The sequence below is a fragment of the Prosopis cineraria genome, unplaced genomic scaffold, assembly GCF_029017545.1.
Source record: "Prosopis cineraria cultivar Desert tree isolate PC_DT_omini unplaced genomic scaffold, ASM2901754v1 PC9, whole genome shotgun sequence".
NCBI classification, from domain to species: domain Eukaryota; kingdom Viridiplantae; phylum Streptophyta; class Magnoliopsida; order Fabales; family Fabaceae; genus Prosopis; species Prosopis cineraria.
Genome location: NW_026555340.1, coordinates 6,785,564 through 6,802,477, shown reverse-complemented (window position 1 = coordinate 6,802,477; position 16,914 = coordinate 6,785,564). Strand labels below are relative to the sequence as shown.

Genomic DNA, 16,914 nt, shown 5'->3' with positions numbered 1-16,914 from the left:
AGCAGTACTAAACTTCAAAATAGTACCCATAGCTCTCTGTAATGCTCCCCAAAATCTAGATGTGAATCTTAGATCTCGATCAATGACTATATCCTTAGGCACCCTATGCAAATGCATATCTTCACAGATAGAGATCTCAGCTAACTTCTAAAGAGAATCACTAAACCTAATGGCTAAAAAGTGAGATGACTTCATCAACTGGTCTATAATCACCCAAATAGCATTGTGACCTGACTGAGTTCTTGGTAATCTAGAGATGAAATCTATGGAAATGTTGTCCCATTCCCATTTAGGTATCTCTAATGGCTGTAATGTCCCAGCCGACCTCTGGTGCTCAATCTTCACTTTCAAACAAGTTAAGCAACGTGCTACAAACTCAGTCACTTTCCTTTTTATTCCTGGCCACCACCAATAACACTTTATGTCTTGATACATCTTCATAGCTCCCAAGTGAATAGTGTACTTATTGTAGTGTGCTTCATTTAAAATCATCTTTCTCAAATTTGCATCATTAGGCACACAAATTCTATACTGGTAACCCATGAATCCATCATCATTAAAGTTGAAATCCTTAAATAGAATTGACTCAACCTCTTCTAGAATCTTAAGAAGATACTCATCTTTTAACTGCGCCATTCTCAACTCTTTCCAGAAGTTACTATTGATCATAGTAGTATAGGCACTAACTAGAGCTTCTACTAGTGCATCTTGTTGAGAATCGATGAAATATTCCATCAAACTATGTTCTCAAACCATCAAACCAGCTATGTGTAGCATCTTCTTGCTCAATGCATCAGCTACCACATTAGCTTTCCTTGGATGGTATTTCAACTCAAAGTTATAATCCTTGAGTAATTCCATCCACCATCTCTACCTTATATTCAATTCCTTTTAATCTATTAGATGCTTCAAACTCTTGTGGTCACTAAACACACTAAACACTGACCCACATAAGTAGTGATGCTAAATTGCAGCCCAAAACTACTATTGCAAGTTCTAGGTCATAAGCTGGATAATTCTCTTTATGTGGTCTAAGTTGCCTTGATGCATAAGCCACTACTCTCTCATCTTACATTAACACACAGTTCAAACCTCTTAAGGAAGCATCTGTATAAACCTCATATGGTGGTCTCAGATTCGAGATTATTAACAAAGGTCTAGTAGTCAACTTCTCTTTTAATGTCTGAAATACAGTTTCACACCTGTCATCTTAGACAAAAGGTTGATCTTTCTAGGTCAACTTTATCAACAGAGATGTAATTTGAGAGAAACCATAGATATACCTTTGGTAATATCCAGCCAATCTCAAAAATCTTTGAATCTTTATAACTAAGCTAGGCCACTCCTATTTCAACACAGTATCAACTTTATATAGATCAATATAAATCCCATCTACTGACACCACATGGCTCAAAAACCTAACTTCCCTTAGCCAAAACTCATACTTATTAAGCTTGGCGTGCAGCTTGTCCTCTTTAAGAATTTGAAGGATAATCCTGAGATGTTTGGCATGTTGTTCCTCATCTTTCAAATAAACTAGAATGTTGTCGATAAAAGTCACAACAAACTGATCTAAATATGGTATAAAGATATTATTCATGTAATCCATGAATATCACAGGTGCATTGGTTAGACCAAATGGCATGACAAGGAACTCATAACCCATAACGCATATGAAAGGCTGTCTTGGGTACATCTTTCTCAAAGACCCTCAACTGATGATACCCTGACCTTAAGTCAATTTTAGAAAAGATTGAGACTGCAGCCAACTAATCTAACAAATCATGGATCTTGGGTAAAGGATACTTATTCTTTACTGTTACCTTATTCAATTGCCGATAGTCTATACACAGTCATAAACTGCCATCCTTTTTTCTCATAAATAACATCGACGAACTCCAAGGCGATACTCTCAGTTTGATGAAACCCTTGTCAAGCAAATCTTTAATTCTTCAACTCATTCAACTCTGAGGGTGACATTTAATATGGGGCTTTAGAAATTGGTTCAATACCAGAAACCAATTCTATTAAGATTTCAACTTCTCTTTCTGGAGGCAATATAGACATCTCCTTTAAAAATACCTCAAGAAATTCACTTACCACTCCAATCTTCTCAATACCCCCATCATATACACTGCTAGCTACACAAATCACCATGTAAGAATCACATCCTTACCTTATCAACTTTTTAGCTTGCACAACTAATAGAAATCTAGGCTGCTCAATAGAACTAGTCCCTATCGACAACATTGGCAAAGACACTAATTTCTTGGCATAGTCTAGCGTAACATTATTAGCTACTAGCCAATCCATGCCAACTATCACATCAATTCCTTTCATAGGAATGCAAGTCAAATCGATCACTTATATGCCTCCCTTCTAATATGAACCTAACCCCCTTTATGTCCAAGTTCATTCTAAGCTTGATCCACACACATAATTTCAGTATCCTCACAAGCATATCACTCATCACTTACACAATCATTCATACTAATTCAAGGGTGAAGCAATTTTATCTAAGATCTGATCCCATTCACTCATCCACTTATTTATCTCATTCTCTCATCTCTTCTCTTCCATCTCTCTTCATAAATTTCATCCATCACCTACATTACAACAAAAACACACAATACAACCTTAGTCTCTATCCATTCATTTATATTCATCCATTTAAGGTTTTCATCTCTAATGATAGGTGAGTTTCAATTTGATCAAGGCATGAAGAAGAGGTCTTCTATGGAGTTTTAAGGTTAAGGGGCTTGTGGATCTTAGAGGAGGAGGAAGCGGAGGAGGATGAATGCTTAACATCTCTTTAGTTTGTAATTACTCTAGCCTAGTTTTCTTCAATGTCTTAATGTTATAAGGCCATAATTTTAGATTATTTCATTATGCATTTGAGTTATAACCTTGGTTCATTTATGTTTATTATTGAAAAATTGGTGATTTTATAATGTTTTTGTATTTACTACTTCCTAACATTAGTGGATGTTATCATAATCTTAAAATTTCCGTTAGCATCTCATATTGCATTTTCTACATCATAATCCAGAATAGTTGATGCTTGATTTCTTATTGTCTCACCATAATCTTAGGAGTTTACATGCATTTTGGGAAAGGTCAAATCACTTATGCATAATTCATATCACACTTGGTCAGTGCTTAAAATTAACCTAATTAATTAAACTAAGGACCTTAATCTAGGACTTAGAGAGGTTCTTGGGAAGGTTAAGAAGCTAGAGATAATTTTTCTAATTTTCTTTATTTTAGGCCAAGCTGGTAAAGTAATCTAAAACTAAATTAATTTTTAGGGAAAATAGCATTCAAGGATCACTGTGCAATATTTATATCACACAAGGATCAAATGATTTCATATTCTCACTACAGTCTTTTGGTCTTTATTACATATTAATTTTATAAGTAAAAAGATAGAAATGCCCCTTAGAATGAAAGAAACATGTTCCAAGCTGAAAGAAACCTCAATCGAAGCTTTCCTTATTTTGGTTCTCTCTCAACTAGCTCTGCAAGCGAAGTAGAATAGCTTGTAGATGAAAAAAATCTAGAATCATCCATTGTTGTCTTACATCATTGTCTCCTTAAATGTTCTCATTATTCTTAATCATGGGTAATGTTCTGGCATGAATACTACATAATATGGAGGTTGCTAGTAGAGCGAGTTGAGTGCATCAAAATGTCCAAACTCTTTCTCCCATTTGAGGTGATTAATGCAACTATCTTTTTGACCCTATCTCTCACGTTCTTCTTTGTCAGTGCATAAAGTAGTATGTTTTGTGTGTGTAATGCATAGCATTTAATAACAGCTGGGAAGTCTAGGTGAAACTAAATGTATCATATGCATTAAACGTGAGTTGCATGTTTCCTTTACAAAGTGCCCTTTTGAAATATGTTTTATGTTGTGTTGTTAAAACTATAACATAATATTGTTAAAACAGAAAGTTTAGTTATTAAATAATGGACTATTTCTTTGGAATATGCTTTCTTGAAGCCTTAGAAATTTGGAACTATTTAACCAAAATTACAGTTAATTTTGTATGACTAATGTCATGTAAGCTTTTCTGTATGAATTTAAGGTTTCAACTTCACAAGATCAATGGCAAGCATTCAAGGGAAGAAATTATTTTTATTTTCCATCATGGTGGAGATCATGTTAGGACAAGTGAAGGGAAGGTGAAATAGGAGTGAGGCAATGTAATTGCTAGAATTATTACATATGATGCACTTAGAAGATTAATATCATTAAAGATGTGTCCTGGAATGAAGACAATCGACTTGAAGTATATAGTGAAGATTAAAGAAACCATATTGATAGATCTTGTTGATGACATTAGAGTTGCTCAACTAATTGAATTTAATGGTAACACAGTTGGATCATGTATTTTATGTATTTTGATGATTACAAAACCAAGAGAAAAGGTATTTGTTGTGTGTGCAGATATAAAGAATCATGGATGAAGACAAAACCTCAAGAGTATGAAGAATCATGAGAAGATGAAGATGCTTAAGATAAGTTATTTTAAATTCTCTTAGATTTAATGTGAAAACTTTGAGAGCTTAATCACTTTTCATAATAATTTAAATGAATGGATCATATATCTCATCTATATGCATTAAGACTCATCTAAGTGTATTAAAGCTTGTAAATAATATCTTTCTTGTGTGTTGTATTTCTTAGAAGCTATTTGCAATGTGAGAGGTAGAATTACGTATGATTCTATAGGTTACTCACAAGTCTCTACATGTTAGGCATACTAATTGCTAGATCACACAAGTGTGAAGAAGTGATACTAATTGCTAGATCACGCAAGTGTGAAGAAGTGATTCACGCGTGATTTAACACTTGTGTTATGTGATGCCTTATTCTCTATTTCTGCATGCAAAATCACATGTGAGAGCCACTGTTGTCCACGCAAGTTTTAGCAATTATTCTTCATTGCATTATGTCACAATGCAAAACCACGTGTAAGACTAATAGTAGCCACACGTGATTTATCACTTGTTGCACAATCACATTTTACTTTATTGAGTCCTAACTGATCTCAAGTCTGGTTAGAATTGTTCACTTGTATGATCATTGATTCACAAATCTGTATCTCTTGATCATGCAAAATCTTACTTGAGTTATGTGTAGTTCCATGCATGAAAATGCACTAGATGAGTTGGTGCATTAGTGCTTGCAATTTCACACGTGATAGTTTTCTAGTTCTACGTAAGTTTTGATCACAAAAATTGGTTTTGGCATTCTACTAGCTATTTCACGCGTAAGAGGAAAGAGGTTCCACACATGATTTGTCACATAAAATTGATGATAATTTCTTATGTGCAAAATTATGCGTGAGAGCTAGTGGTTTACTCGTAAGTTTTAGCACTCTGATATGTGAGTATATTTATAAGTGCAAAACCATAAGAAAGAGCAATGAGGTACCACACGAGTTTTGGCACACAAAACTGAATGTATATTCATAAGTGCAAAATCATACAAGAGAGCAAAGAGGTACCACATAAGTTTTTGCATACAGAATTGGTTGCTTATTTAGAAGTGTGAAACCATGTGTGAGAAGTCAAGAGGTTCACATATGATTTATCACATATACCTTTCTAGAACACTTCTAGTGCAATTTCACACTTGATTTTACCAGTCACTCATAAAAAATTGCACCAACAGATAGAATCACTGTTCCAACGGTCTATCAACTACCGAAATTACATATGTGATTCATTTTGAGCCAAAACAAGAACTAATGATCCTTGAACAAACTAATTATCATTTGTGCATTTAAAAGAGCTTTGAAATTGTGCTTTTACATCTTGCATTCATTCATTATTCTTGAAAATAATTGTAAAAAGCTCTCATAAGTTGCTAAGCTTTCAAATGTAATTTCATGTACTCGTTAAGAGAGTTTTTTGCAAAAGCTTATTTATTTCTTCAGAATTCTTTAAAAGGTATTTTTCAAGTGTTCATAACAACATGCTGGATTATAACAATGTTTGTTGAGTGATTCAAGATAAGTTAAGTCTTGAGAGTTGTATTGTGGTGGCAAGAACCCATTGAGCTTATGAACTTAGTTAAAAATCTCAAGTGTGATCATAAGAACTAGACGTAGGCTAAGGTTGAGGTTGAACTAGTAAAAATCTTATGTGTCTCATCTTCTTCCCTCACACTTCGATTCTTCACTCTTTTCAAGTTTTCAAAAGTTTTTGAATGTCACCCAATTCACCCCCTCTTGGGTGCCAACCTATCCTAACAAACACTAGTCACGTTTATATAGGTAGGAGGGAAAATGACATTAGACAGTCATCACTAATTGATTATTCCAACTCAAATAGTGGTAGTAGCTGATGCTGAATAAAGTTTAGTTGTGCAGAATATTCCAACTCCCATGACAGAGATGAATGCTGCAAAGTGAAGGGATTTATTTATTGGTGTACGTTAGATATTTCCTGACGCTATTGCATTTAAACAAGCATTGCACAAATATAGCCTCGCCTACAAGTTCATGTAAACTTCTTGAAGAATGACTATAAGAAATCATTGTGGAGTGTGTGGCTAACAATTGCCATGGAAAATTTCTACATATAAACCAGTAGGGGAAGACAATACGTTCTTACATATAAGAACATTTATTAATCAACATGTGCATTATGCTCAAGGCAACCTCATAGTCTCACATAAGACTAGAGCTTCTCTAACATAATCTATTTTACTAGATGAATAAGGTCAAGTATCAACAAGTCTACAAATGAAATTAGAGGAGACATGTATAGAGAATATGGTGTGAGCCTTTCCTACCTTCAAGTATATAAAGGTAAAGAGAAGGCATTGGCCAATTTACATGGTTTGTTGGAAGAGTCTTACAGGTTAATCTCTTGGATTTGTAGCAGACTTAAGGAAAGAGATCGAAAAACGGTGGCTAAATGGGTTGCAGGACCAAATAATAGATTTCAACAAGTGTTAATTGCCTATAGGCCTTGTATGAAAGCATTTATAGAAGTTGGTTGGGCCATATTGTATATAGATGGGTGTCATATATTTGGTCCATACAAAAGGACAATGTTTAGTGTAAGCACTTATGATGCTGACAATGGATTATTCCTATTGGCCTATGCTATGGTTAGTGGAGAGACTTATGATAATTGAGCATGGTTTCTATATAATGTGAAAGAGATAACAAGATGTAAGGAAATAACAATAATGTCTGATAGACATAATGCAATAGTTGGGGCTATATGGACCATATTTGATTGTAAGAGACATGCTTTTTACTACCGCCATGTGAAAGAGAACTATAGGGTTGAATGTTTAAAAGTCATAAGGGGTAAAAGGAAGAGTGTAGAGACAAAGGAAGATGCACTTCAACTATTGGATGTTATAGCCTACGCTAGACTTCATTATGACTTTAATGCAGCAATGGGTAATTTAATGAGTTTTTGTCTAGAGTTAGGACGTTGGGTAGAAAGTAATTTAGATATTAATCTTTATGATATAAGCAAGTTCCCTTACAAGAGGTGGGATAATAAAACAACTAACATTGCGGAGTCTTTCAATGAGTGGCTTGTTAAGGAACAAAAGCACAATATCCTAATGTTGATATATGAGCATAAAGAAAAATTGGCTTCAAAAATGTATAAAAGTAATTTGGCTATATCCAAATGGACAAATGGAGTTGGACCAAATATTGAGTCGAATTTAATGCAGAATGTGTCAAGGGGGGAAACTTTAGATGCACAACATTATGGAATTAGCACTGATAGAGTTAGAACTTTAAAAGGTGATGCTTGTGTTAACCTTTCATTGTGTCAATGGTCTTGCCTTGCTTGGCAAATGTCAGGATTTCTATGTGCCTATGCATGTGTAATAATACATGTAAACCATGGTAATGCAGATTCATTTGTTAAGGAATGTTACCAAGTTGTCGCCCAAGACAAAATGTACAGCATTTCCATACTTCCAGTAGAGACACATGACATCCCTAAGCTTGATACAAGTGGTCTGATTGATTCGGCATTCTTGAACTTCCTACTGCTACCATTGACAAGCCAACCTCCAGGGTGGCCACATAGTAAGAGGATAGAATCCCAATTCTAGAATAAGAAAGTTTACCATTGCTCAAGGTGTGAGGAGGGTAGTCACACGCAAAGAACTTGCAGGAACCTAAATCCGGGTTGAGAAAATTGGCCATCATGTTTATATTTTGGTACATATATAGTACTGCAAGGTTTTTGGTAAATGCAAGTGTAGCTTTTGATTATACAAGCAACTCGTGAATGCAATTTTTTTTTATTAATTCAATCTACATGAAAATAGACTAACAAAATTATAAAAAGGGCTCAACTAATGAAATCAAGGACAAACAATCTACACAAAAATAGACTCGTTACTTATTATACAATTAGGCTTACTTTTTTTTTTTAAGTTCTCACAATCGTGAACTCTATGTACTCCTTTCTTATTAATTCAATCACCTTTACTTTAATTCTTTGCATCTTCTCATCCGGGTGAATTGAAATAAGGAAGCTTGAGGACTCTTTTGATATCTCTGTGACTCTATGTCTTTGGCATGCCCGATACTTTGTTGTTTATACACAATGATCAACTTGTGACAAACAATTCCCATACGAATTCCTTTTGATATAATGAAACTTTTAGTCCATTAAATTTATCTCAGTTATTCATTTGGTCCCACACATTTAATTTGTATCAATTTAGTTTTTTAAGTTTTCCTCAATTACCAATTTAGCCCTTATTGTTTAAAAACATTGAATATATAACACTATCAATATTTTCTAACAAGGATGGTGAAATATTGATGATAACCTTAGTGTTTGTTAAATTTTGCTTACACGGATAACGTAGCACAATGGACTATATTGATAAAACTTAATTAAATTGATGTAAGGGCTAATTTGTTCTTATTTAGCTTACATATATTCATATATACATACACTACAACATTTTTGTCTTGTAACAACAATTGAAAACTATTGCCAAAAGAATGAAAACTGTTACCAAAAATTAAAGGCAACATTTTTGAACTTGTACCTATTCCAATGTTACCTACTATAAAAGGCAACAACTTTCACACTGTACAGCCGCACATTTAAAAATGTTGCCTATTTCTTAGGAATAAGCAATAGTTTGTATGTCAACCCATTGCAGTAGTTCTAAAATATTGCCTATCATATTGTAATAGGCAATAGTAAAGAATTATTGTGTAGATATAAAATAGAAAAGAAAAAGAATCTCTATACCAAATTAATAAAAAATCAAACATAAAAGATCAAATTAATTAATAACTGAGACAATTTTGACAAACTAAAAGTTCCATTATCCCTTTTTTTCTTTTAAGTGAAATCGCATTATACTGACTAGTTATCAGTAATTTGCACAATTATATATAAGATATCATGAGCATCCTCTGGGATAACTAAATTAAACTAGAACAACTTTGGAACATTCATGCCTTGTTTCCTTTCGTACATGTTTTTTCTAGGCCTATTTGTACCCAACTCAATTTCATTTTCAAAATATTCCTTATCTCAACTCTGCTTTATTATTTCTAAACTCAAAATTATCCATAGCCACATCTCTGTTGCTGTCTGTATTAAAAATTAGAAATTTTTTTACTGTATCTTAAAAGTTAAATAATTAATGGCATAAAAAATTAAAAGCTAAACATTGAAAAATACCTAAAAAATTAAAGTACTATCAATGCATGTATAATGTGTGTGTGTGTGTGTGTGTATCAGTAAATAACTACCTAATTAAATATCTATATATAAACGCAACTGGCAGCTGCAATTCATATAATTAAGGAGCTATACTGATTAATCATGAATCATTATCAAGAAAACTACAAATTTTGTTTAGGGGTTAAAGGCAAAAATACCCAAGAATTTTTTTGCCAAAAGCATTTAATATCCTTAAGCTAATAAAAGTGCATAAGTAATTATGAACTTTTTTTAATGAAGGCAACCTTCCACAAATTGTTAAATTTAACGAGCGTTCATTAGCAGTAAATGTTAAAAAAAAAACAAAGAAAACAAATATAAATTGCAAAAATATTTAAAAACTTTTTCACCATGAGCTTTCGTATCTTTAAGTGAAAAAATGATACATGAGTATTCATTGACTTTATGAAAGAGGATAACCTTTACTAGAGTTGGTAATTTGAGCATATCAGACTTTTTCAGGCAAGGCTTGTACGACTCACTAAAAAAGAGTTTAGTTGTACTCTTGCATCTTTGTCAACTTAAGAATGCTAAATGCTTCTGGTGAAACTTTTTTTTTTTTTAATATTTTTACCCTTTAGCCCATTTGTTTATTTATGGTTGTTGTGTGTGCCGTTGTTTAAGGAATTATATGGTGGTGGAGTATAATATTCTGGTGATGAATCATTGAGTTTGAGACACTCCCTTTGTTTGTAAAGAAGAAAAAATTGCATTACATAGTTTAAGAAAATCAATTAACCATAATAATTTTACTTGAAAATAAAAAAATTAGATTAAAATATACTGTGTTAATCAACATAAATATGTATTAATTATTTATCACTTATATAAATTATAAGGGGTAATTTAAAAAATTTGTAATAAATATTTATTGAGTTATGTGATTTTGCTTATATAAAAGTACAAATGAAAACTAATATTTTCTCTAATAAAAAAAATGCGGAGGGAATAATTACTTTGGATCGTCGAGTTTTGCAGCATCGCTAACAATGACAGATTGCAACTTACTACAATAATATCATATCTCTACTACTTGCCCGTTGATTCACATCATATATAGGGGATTTGAAAATAGGTAAATTAAAATAATCAGGAATAGATAAATATGCTTTATTCAAAGCATATATATCTAACCATGAGTAATTTGTTTTACCTAGTTTTTTCATCCCATCAAACCTAACCAACCTCTTGCAACAACTAAAAATCCTAAACATAAAATCTAAGACCAGACAAATAACCAACAACTCAACTTAAAATTAAAAGAAATATTAACAAAACCAATCAGCGAGCAAACAGCTTGCTGGCTACACAACATGAAAGCAAGTTAATTAAGGATCATGAAAAGGGCGAACGCGGGCGCCACTTCCACCACTAAGGCCGCCGGCACCACCAACACCTCCAATGCCGCCTCCGGTGCCACCAACACCACCGATGCCACCTCCAGCACCACCAAGCCCTCCTATGCCGCCACCTGCACCACCAAGCCCACCAGTGCCGCTAGCACCACCACCTCCGACACCACCTATGCCGCCGAGACGGCCAACTCCTCCTAAGCCACCAATGCCGCCGCCACCAAGGCCACCGAGGCTGCCACCTACGCCTTTAAAGCCCCCATTCCTGCAACACCGCCAATTCCAAGCTCCACCGGTGCCAACATAGCCACCCATGCCAGCAAACCCACCAACCCCACCACCATAAACGATGTTCTTCTCGTCACCAACGCCGCCAGTAGTTTCACTCCCCACAGTTGAATCACGCTCATGCATTGCAGTTTCTTCATCTTCATTGCCATAATTACCAGGTACTTCACGCGCACTATTTGCATGCACCAGAACCAGTACAAACAAAACTATCAGAACAGTACATTTCGTCATCTCTCTCTCCCTCCCCCCCTCTCCCCCTGGCGCTCAAAAATGTAGAAAACTTAGTTGTGTTGTGCGTTGCATGGCGAAGAGAACTCTCTTATGGAAGAATATTGAGATGGTGGACAGTTGAGAGTAATAAAAGCTTGAAGTGAATGATGGATGGTGATGGAGTTAAGTAAGTAAGCTAATGAACTCTCTTCTATTTCCAAAGATGTGCAGAAAGTGAATGCTTGAAATTTAATTTAGAGATCAGAGGGTTAGTTGGTAAGAAGAGAGAATTTAATGGAAGCACGAGCCATGTTGGTTTTTGGACTTTGCAAATGTTGTTTTTCCTGCATCGACGATCAACTGTCCAATTACAGTCCTTTTTGCGCCCTGCAACTTTTGTAATCTCTATCATCGCAAATAGGCGTGCGATTACTCCGCCAGGTCTTAATTTGTACCCTTCCGTTTAAGAATATATGATATTTTAACTACTCGCTCGACTCCTATTCATAAGTTATTTTTAATATTTTCACTATAATTAATAAAAACTTTAAACCTTATTAACTCTATCTTAAAATTTAATATGTTTTCAACTTTACTCTTATTAAATATATCTACTTTAAAAATAAAATAATCTAACATTTAATGATCTCTCAAGCATTGAATAGGGGCGAAAGAGTAAAGATATACATAATAATCATTAAAATGCCTTATAAATAGAACCAAAGTAAATATTCTCTCTTTGCCTTATAAATAGAACAAAAAGAGTAAATTACATCTCTCAATAAAATTAATTAATTGCATCCTTTAACTTTCACTCTTCCCAACTACATTTTCTAGAAGTCATGCTTGGGTCAAAATATAAAACATTAGGTAATTATTCTTTTAAAAAAAATGATGTATTGGAAGTTTAATTATCATTATTGAAGTACTTATATAGGGTGTTCAATAAAAGTAAAATTGAAAGATGTAAATATTTAAAAAAAAATTAAGGTTTCAATTAATATTTTTTTATAACCTTGAATTAATTATTAATGCTTATATTTTGGTCTAGTGGAGTATTTTTAAATTAACGTCATCTTTTTATATTTTTACCTTATTTGATAGAGTGTTTGACTTACTCTTATTTAATTATTACCTGTCTTCACGTTTCCTTTCTCTTGACGTCTCACCTGTCTTTAAAAATATTTTACCAGGTTCTTTATATGCTGTCATTTTGAGTAACGTTGTCATTTATATAAATTGCAAATTGACCGTGTTCCTTGAAATTCTCCATTTTACTTGCAAATTGACCTGTTTAGCTAGCAAGTTGAAAAAAAAAAAAAGAAAAAGGAAATTCACTCGTTTTGAACGTTTATCCAAAACTATGTGGCATCGTCCAAAACTATGTGGCATTGTTATGTGATAAATACGGTTTTATCTTATAGTTAATTATATATATTAACTATATAATTATGATTACAGTTATATATTTTTGGATGGAAAGAGGATATTATAGTTTTATATTGTAATTATAATTTAGCTAATATTATGTTTTATCAGTATTTTTTAAAAACTTCTCATGTATATTTTATCAATATTTTTCCTCTCTCACGTTCTAAATCAAACAAGATAATATTAAATATTAAAATCCCTTCATTCCCGTTGAACCAAACAGAGTGTGATGAAAGGTTGAGTGGTTTATTTATTAAGAATATTTTAAAAAAATCATTAATTGTATGTTATAGAACAATTAAAAATGTCTTATATTTTTTTTAATATCCAACCTAAAAAATATCTTATATTTTTGAATGGTAGAATAAATCATTCATAACAAATTAATTATTTTTCTTAAGATTTAATAAGTTTATAATTGTGCTCCTATTAAATATGGATATACTTTAATAACTATTTTCTCTCATTAAAATTTAATGGCGTAAATAAGAAATTTATTATAAAACACCAATAAGATGTAATATAACTAGGATAAAAATTCTCTATCCCTTATAAATAGGACCTAATAGAGTAATCTTTTAAAATTATATAAAACTTTTGGACTTTTAGAATATAATAAAGAAATTTTTTTTTCAAGTTATCAAATTTGAGAAAAAGACTAAAGGTTTGTCAAAATTTTGAGAAAGACATATAAAAAATGGGAGAAAATTGTTTTATAAAATTTGAACAACTGGATGAATTGCATATAGATAATGATTTGTAAATAATAAATAATAATAATATTATTATTATTATTTAAATTATGAAGTATTTATGTTTTCATAAAATATATTGTCATAATAAAGATATATATATATATATATATATTTAGGGAAAATTTCACTGAGGGACCCTTAGCTGAAGTTAATGAAAAAGAAGGCCCCAAAGCTTTTGATGTTTCACTACACGTCTGGGGTGTGATTTGAAATTAATTTTGAAAGTGAAATGATAAAGTTTCCCTTAAGACTATTGTGAAAAAATTTTGAAGCACGTAGAGGAGAGGCAGTAGGTAGTTGATATGGTTTATTAGCAAAGGTCCATCACTGAACTTGTTATCCAAGAATCTGTATCAGACCGATCAATAGGTTGCACGAGGTTATTTTGGTTGAGGTTTTTGTTTGTTGAGATTTGATGAGGAAGAGGTGATAGGGATTGTTGTTTGCCTTCAAATTAAACTAAAACTAACTCTAATGCAATATAGGGCCAACCCTAGGTCATCTCTCAAAGAATGATTTTAAGTCTAATTTAAAAGTTATCTAGTAAAATAAATCACCTAAAGTTTGAAGTTGATTAACTAATTACTAACCTAACTATCTAGTGAATTAAGCTAGAACTAATCCTAATTTTGAAAGAAGTGGCTTCTCAATTTAAGTAGAAACCCTAGGGTATTGTTAATGGAAGATTCCTAGCCTTTAATTAATTATGACAACTCACTCAACTCCTCTTCCTTGACTAAAAAATGTATTTACTTAAGACAACTATCTCAAGTATTCTAGCATTACTAATTCAATTTCCTAAGTGCTATTACAAGCTCCCTAGGTAACCTTACTAGCTTAGCTCTAAAATTAACTAAGTTTTTGCTAAAATTCATTCCCAAATGCCACTGCCCAAAGCTGTACCTAAGTTCAAAACTATGAAAACTCAAGTAACTCATCAAGTATTCACCACACAATTACATGCTAGGCTAATACAAGACATTCATCCATTAAAATCACACATTATCATGCAAATTCATAGAGTGGATGAAATTCCAGCAGCATATAGGTCATGAAATTCAACTCAAGAATCGTGTTTTAAGATTATAAATTACAAACAACTATGTAACTAAAGTCAAATTGAACTACAATCAATAATAGTCATAGTATTCTAATGGAATTGAAACAAGATGAAGAAATACTTGAGCTTAGCTAAGTAAAGACTTCAAAACTCCTCTTCCATCAACTCTCCCCTAGGAATTCTATGGAGACTCTAGCTAGAAAATTTCAAGAGCACTTTACTTCCTCTATGAACACAAATAGGCTGTGGCACATGCTTCATGCTTCTTGATGGATTGAGCTTTAAATCTCCTTCTAGTTGCTTAGGATTGATTCGGCCTTGAGAGAGGAGAAGAATGGTAGAAGAATTGAGTGGATTTGATGGTATAAAGAGGGAGAAATGGTGGCTGGACGTGCTGTATTGTAGAGAGAAGGAGGAGAAAATGAAGAACACCAAGAACAAGAGGGAGAAAATGTGGAAGATGAATGAGATGAGTGTTTGATCTGATTTTAAGAGGTAAATGGCTTGCTCCCCCTTGTTTCCTATCAACTGAAGGCTTAATTAAAAAATAAGAAAAGAAATTAAAATGAAAATAGGAGCCTTGTCACACTTGCAAGGTGGCAACCTCCTATTGGTTTGTAGATGATTCCAATATGTGTGTAATTTCTCATGTGCCATCCACATCATTTAAGCTAATTTAATATCCTAAAAATAGAATAAATCATGTGTAAATGCTCGGCCATTGACCTCAAGGAGTGTTGACTTCAATTGCCCAATTGATGCACAAGTCACATGCCACCTATGTCACATAAATAATATAATTCAATTAAATAGCTTGTGATATAATAAAATCTAATTAATTTCTAGAATTAGATTCATAATTAGAAGGGATAATTTATTAAATTTATAAAGTTTTAGGCTACAAAAAATTATATAAAAATTTTCACGCAAAGGCAAACTGAAAATCAGGTTAAACTAAGACACTTAAGAAAATATTAACTTTTTTATTTAATTACTCTCAAACTAAAATGAATTTTAAAAATATAATTTCACCAATCATAAACTGGACATAAAATTCACTTTTTCAATTTTTCTTGTACATTTTCTCAAATTTTTAATTTTTGGACCAAAATACCCCTAGTGCACTGAACCTAGAAACTTAAGCAAAATTCCAAATCTAATGTAATGTGTGCACTTAAAGGTGATAAATCATTAATAAAAGGGTCCTAATTGACAAATAAAAGTGGGTAATAAATGTGTTCCATCAAGAGGGTTTGATTGAGCATTTTACGGAAGGCAAACTATTGTGATTTGTTAAAGTGATAGATGCATATCAATGTAAGTTAAATTGTGTTTTATTTGGATAGTGGTTTCATAGAAATGTCTATTTTATATTGGGAAAAATAATTTCATCCATAAATTAGGGAAGTTTGAATTTGGTAAGCCTTGTTGTTCATTGCATAAATAGTAGTTGTTAAGTAGGTTACTAGAGTTATTCATTAGCCAAATAGCAATTTGTGGTCAAGCATGGTTAAGGAGATGAACAAGCCAGGTTAAAGAAATGAACATGAACTGTGAGTAAATGAACAAGTTTTGTCATGTTAATTAACAAATGACTGAACGATAATGAAGAATTTGGAGTTGTAAATAACCTTATCCTAGTTGTTCATTGCCTTAACAATTATGGTTAATTAGTTAGATTGTTGATGATGTAATTTTGTGCAGATCAAAATGATGCTATCTTGTAAAGAACTTGAATTTATTTGATCTTTTTTGTAAGGCAAAGAATAGTAAGAAAGGTATTATAGGGTGGCACCTTTATATAAGGAAGTTTCATGAAAGTAGAAAAGGAAAGGGGACATTTCAATAAAATCATAAGAAGGCAGTATGTAGCATCCTGAATTTCTTAATCCTAAGTTTAGAGGTTAATCGAGGGTGAAGTAGAAGTTAGTGTGAGATTAGAGATTCAGATGATTAATTGGTATTTTAACTTGTTTGTGTGTTGTATGAACAGATATGGGTGATAAAAGTGTGTTTCAAGTCGAAACAAGTGCGCATAATGAGAATAAATTTCACTATGCCACGAGCAACA

General features: G+C 32.6%; 1 protein-coding gene across 1 annotated transcript; it reads right to left on the bottom strand.

Annotated features, from left to right (window-relative positions):
* Positions 1–11,072: 11,072 nt before the first annotated feature.
* On the bottom strand, positions 11,073–11,618 carry LOC129320414 (uncharacterized). The gene has a single exon (XM_054965862.1). It carries the CDS (start codon positions 11,616–11,618, stop codon positions 11,073–11,075), a length of 546 nt encoding a protein of 181 aa, XP_054821837.1.
* Positions 11,619–16,914: the final 5,296 nt, after the last annotated feature.

Bases quoted from the DNA above. Each gene is read 5' to 3' on its own strand.
- LOC129320414 (XM_054965862.1), bottom strand. From the start codon at position 11,618: ATGACGAAATGTACTGTTCTGATAGTTTTGTTTGTACTGGTTCTGGTG.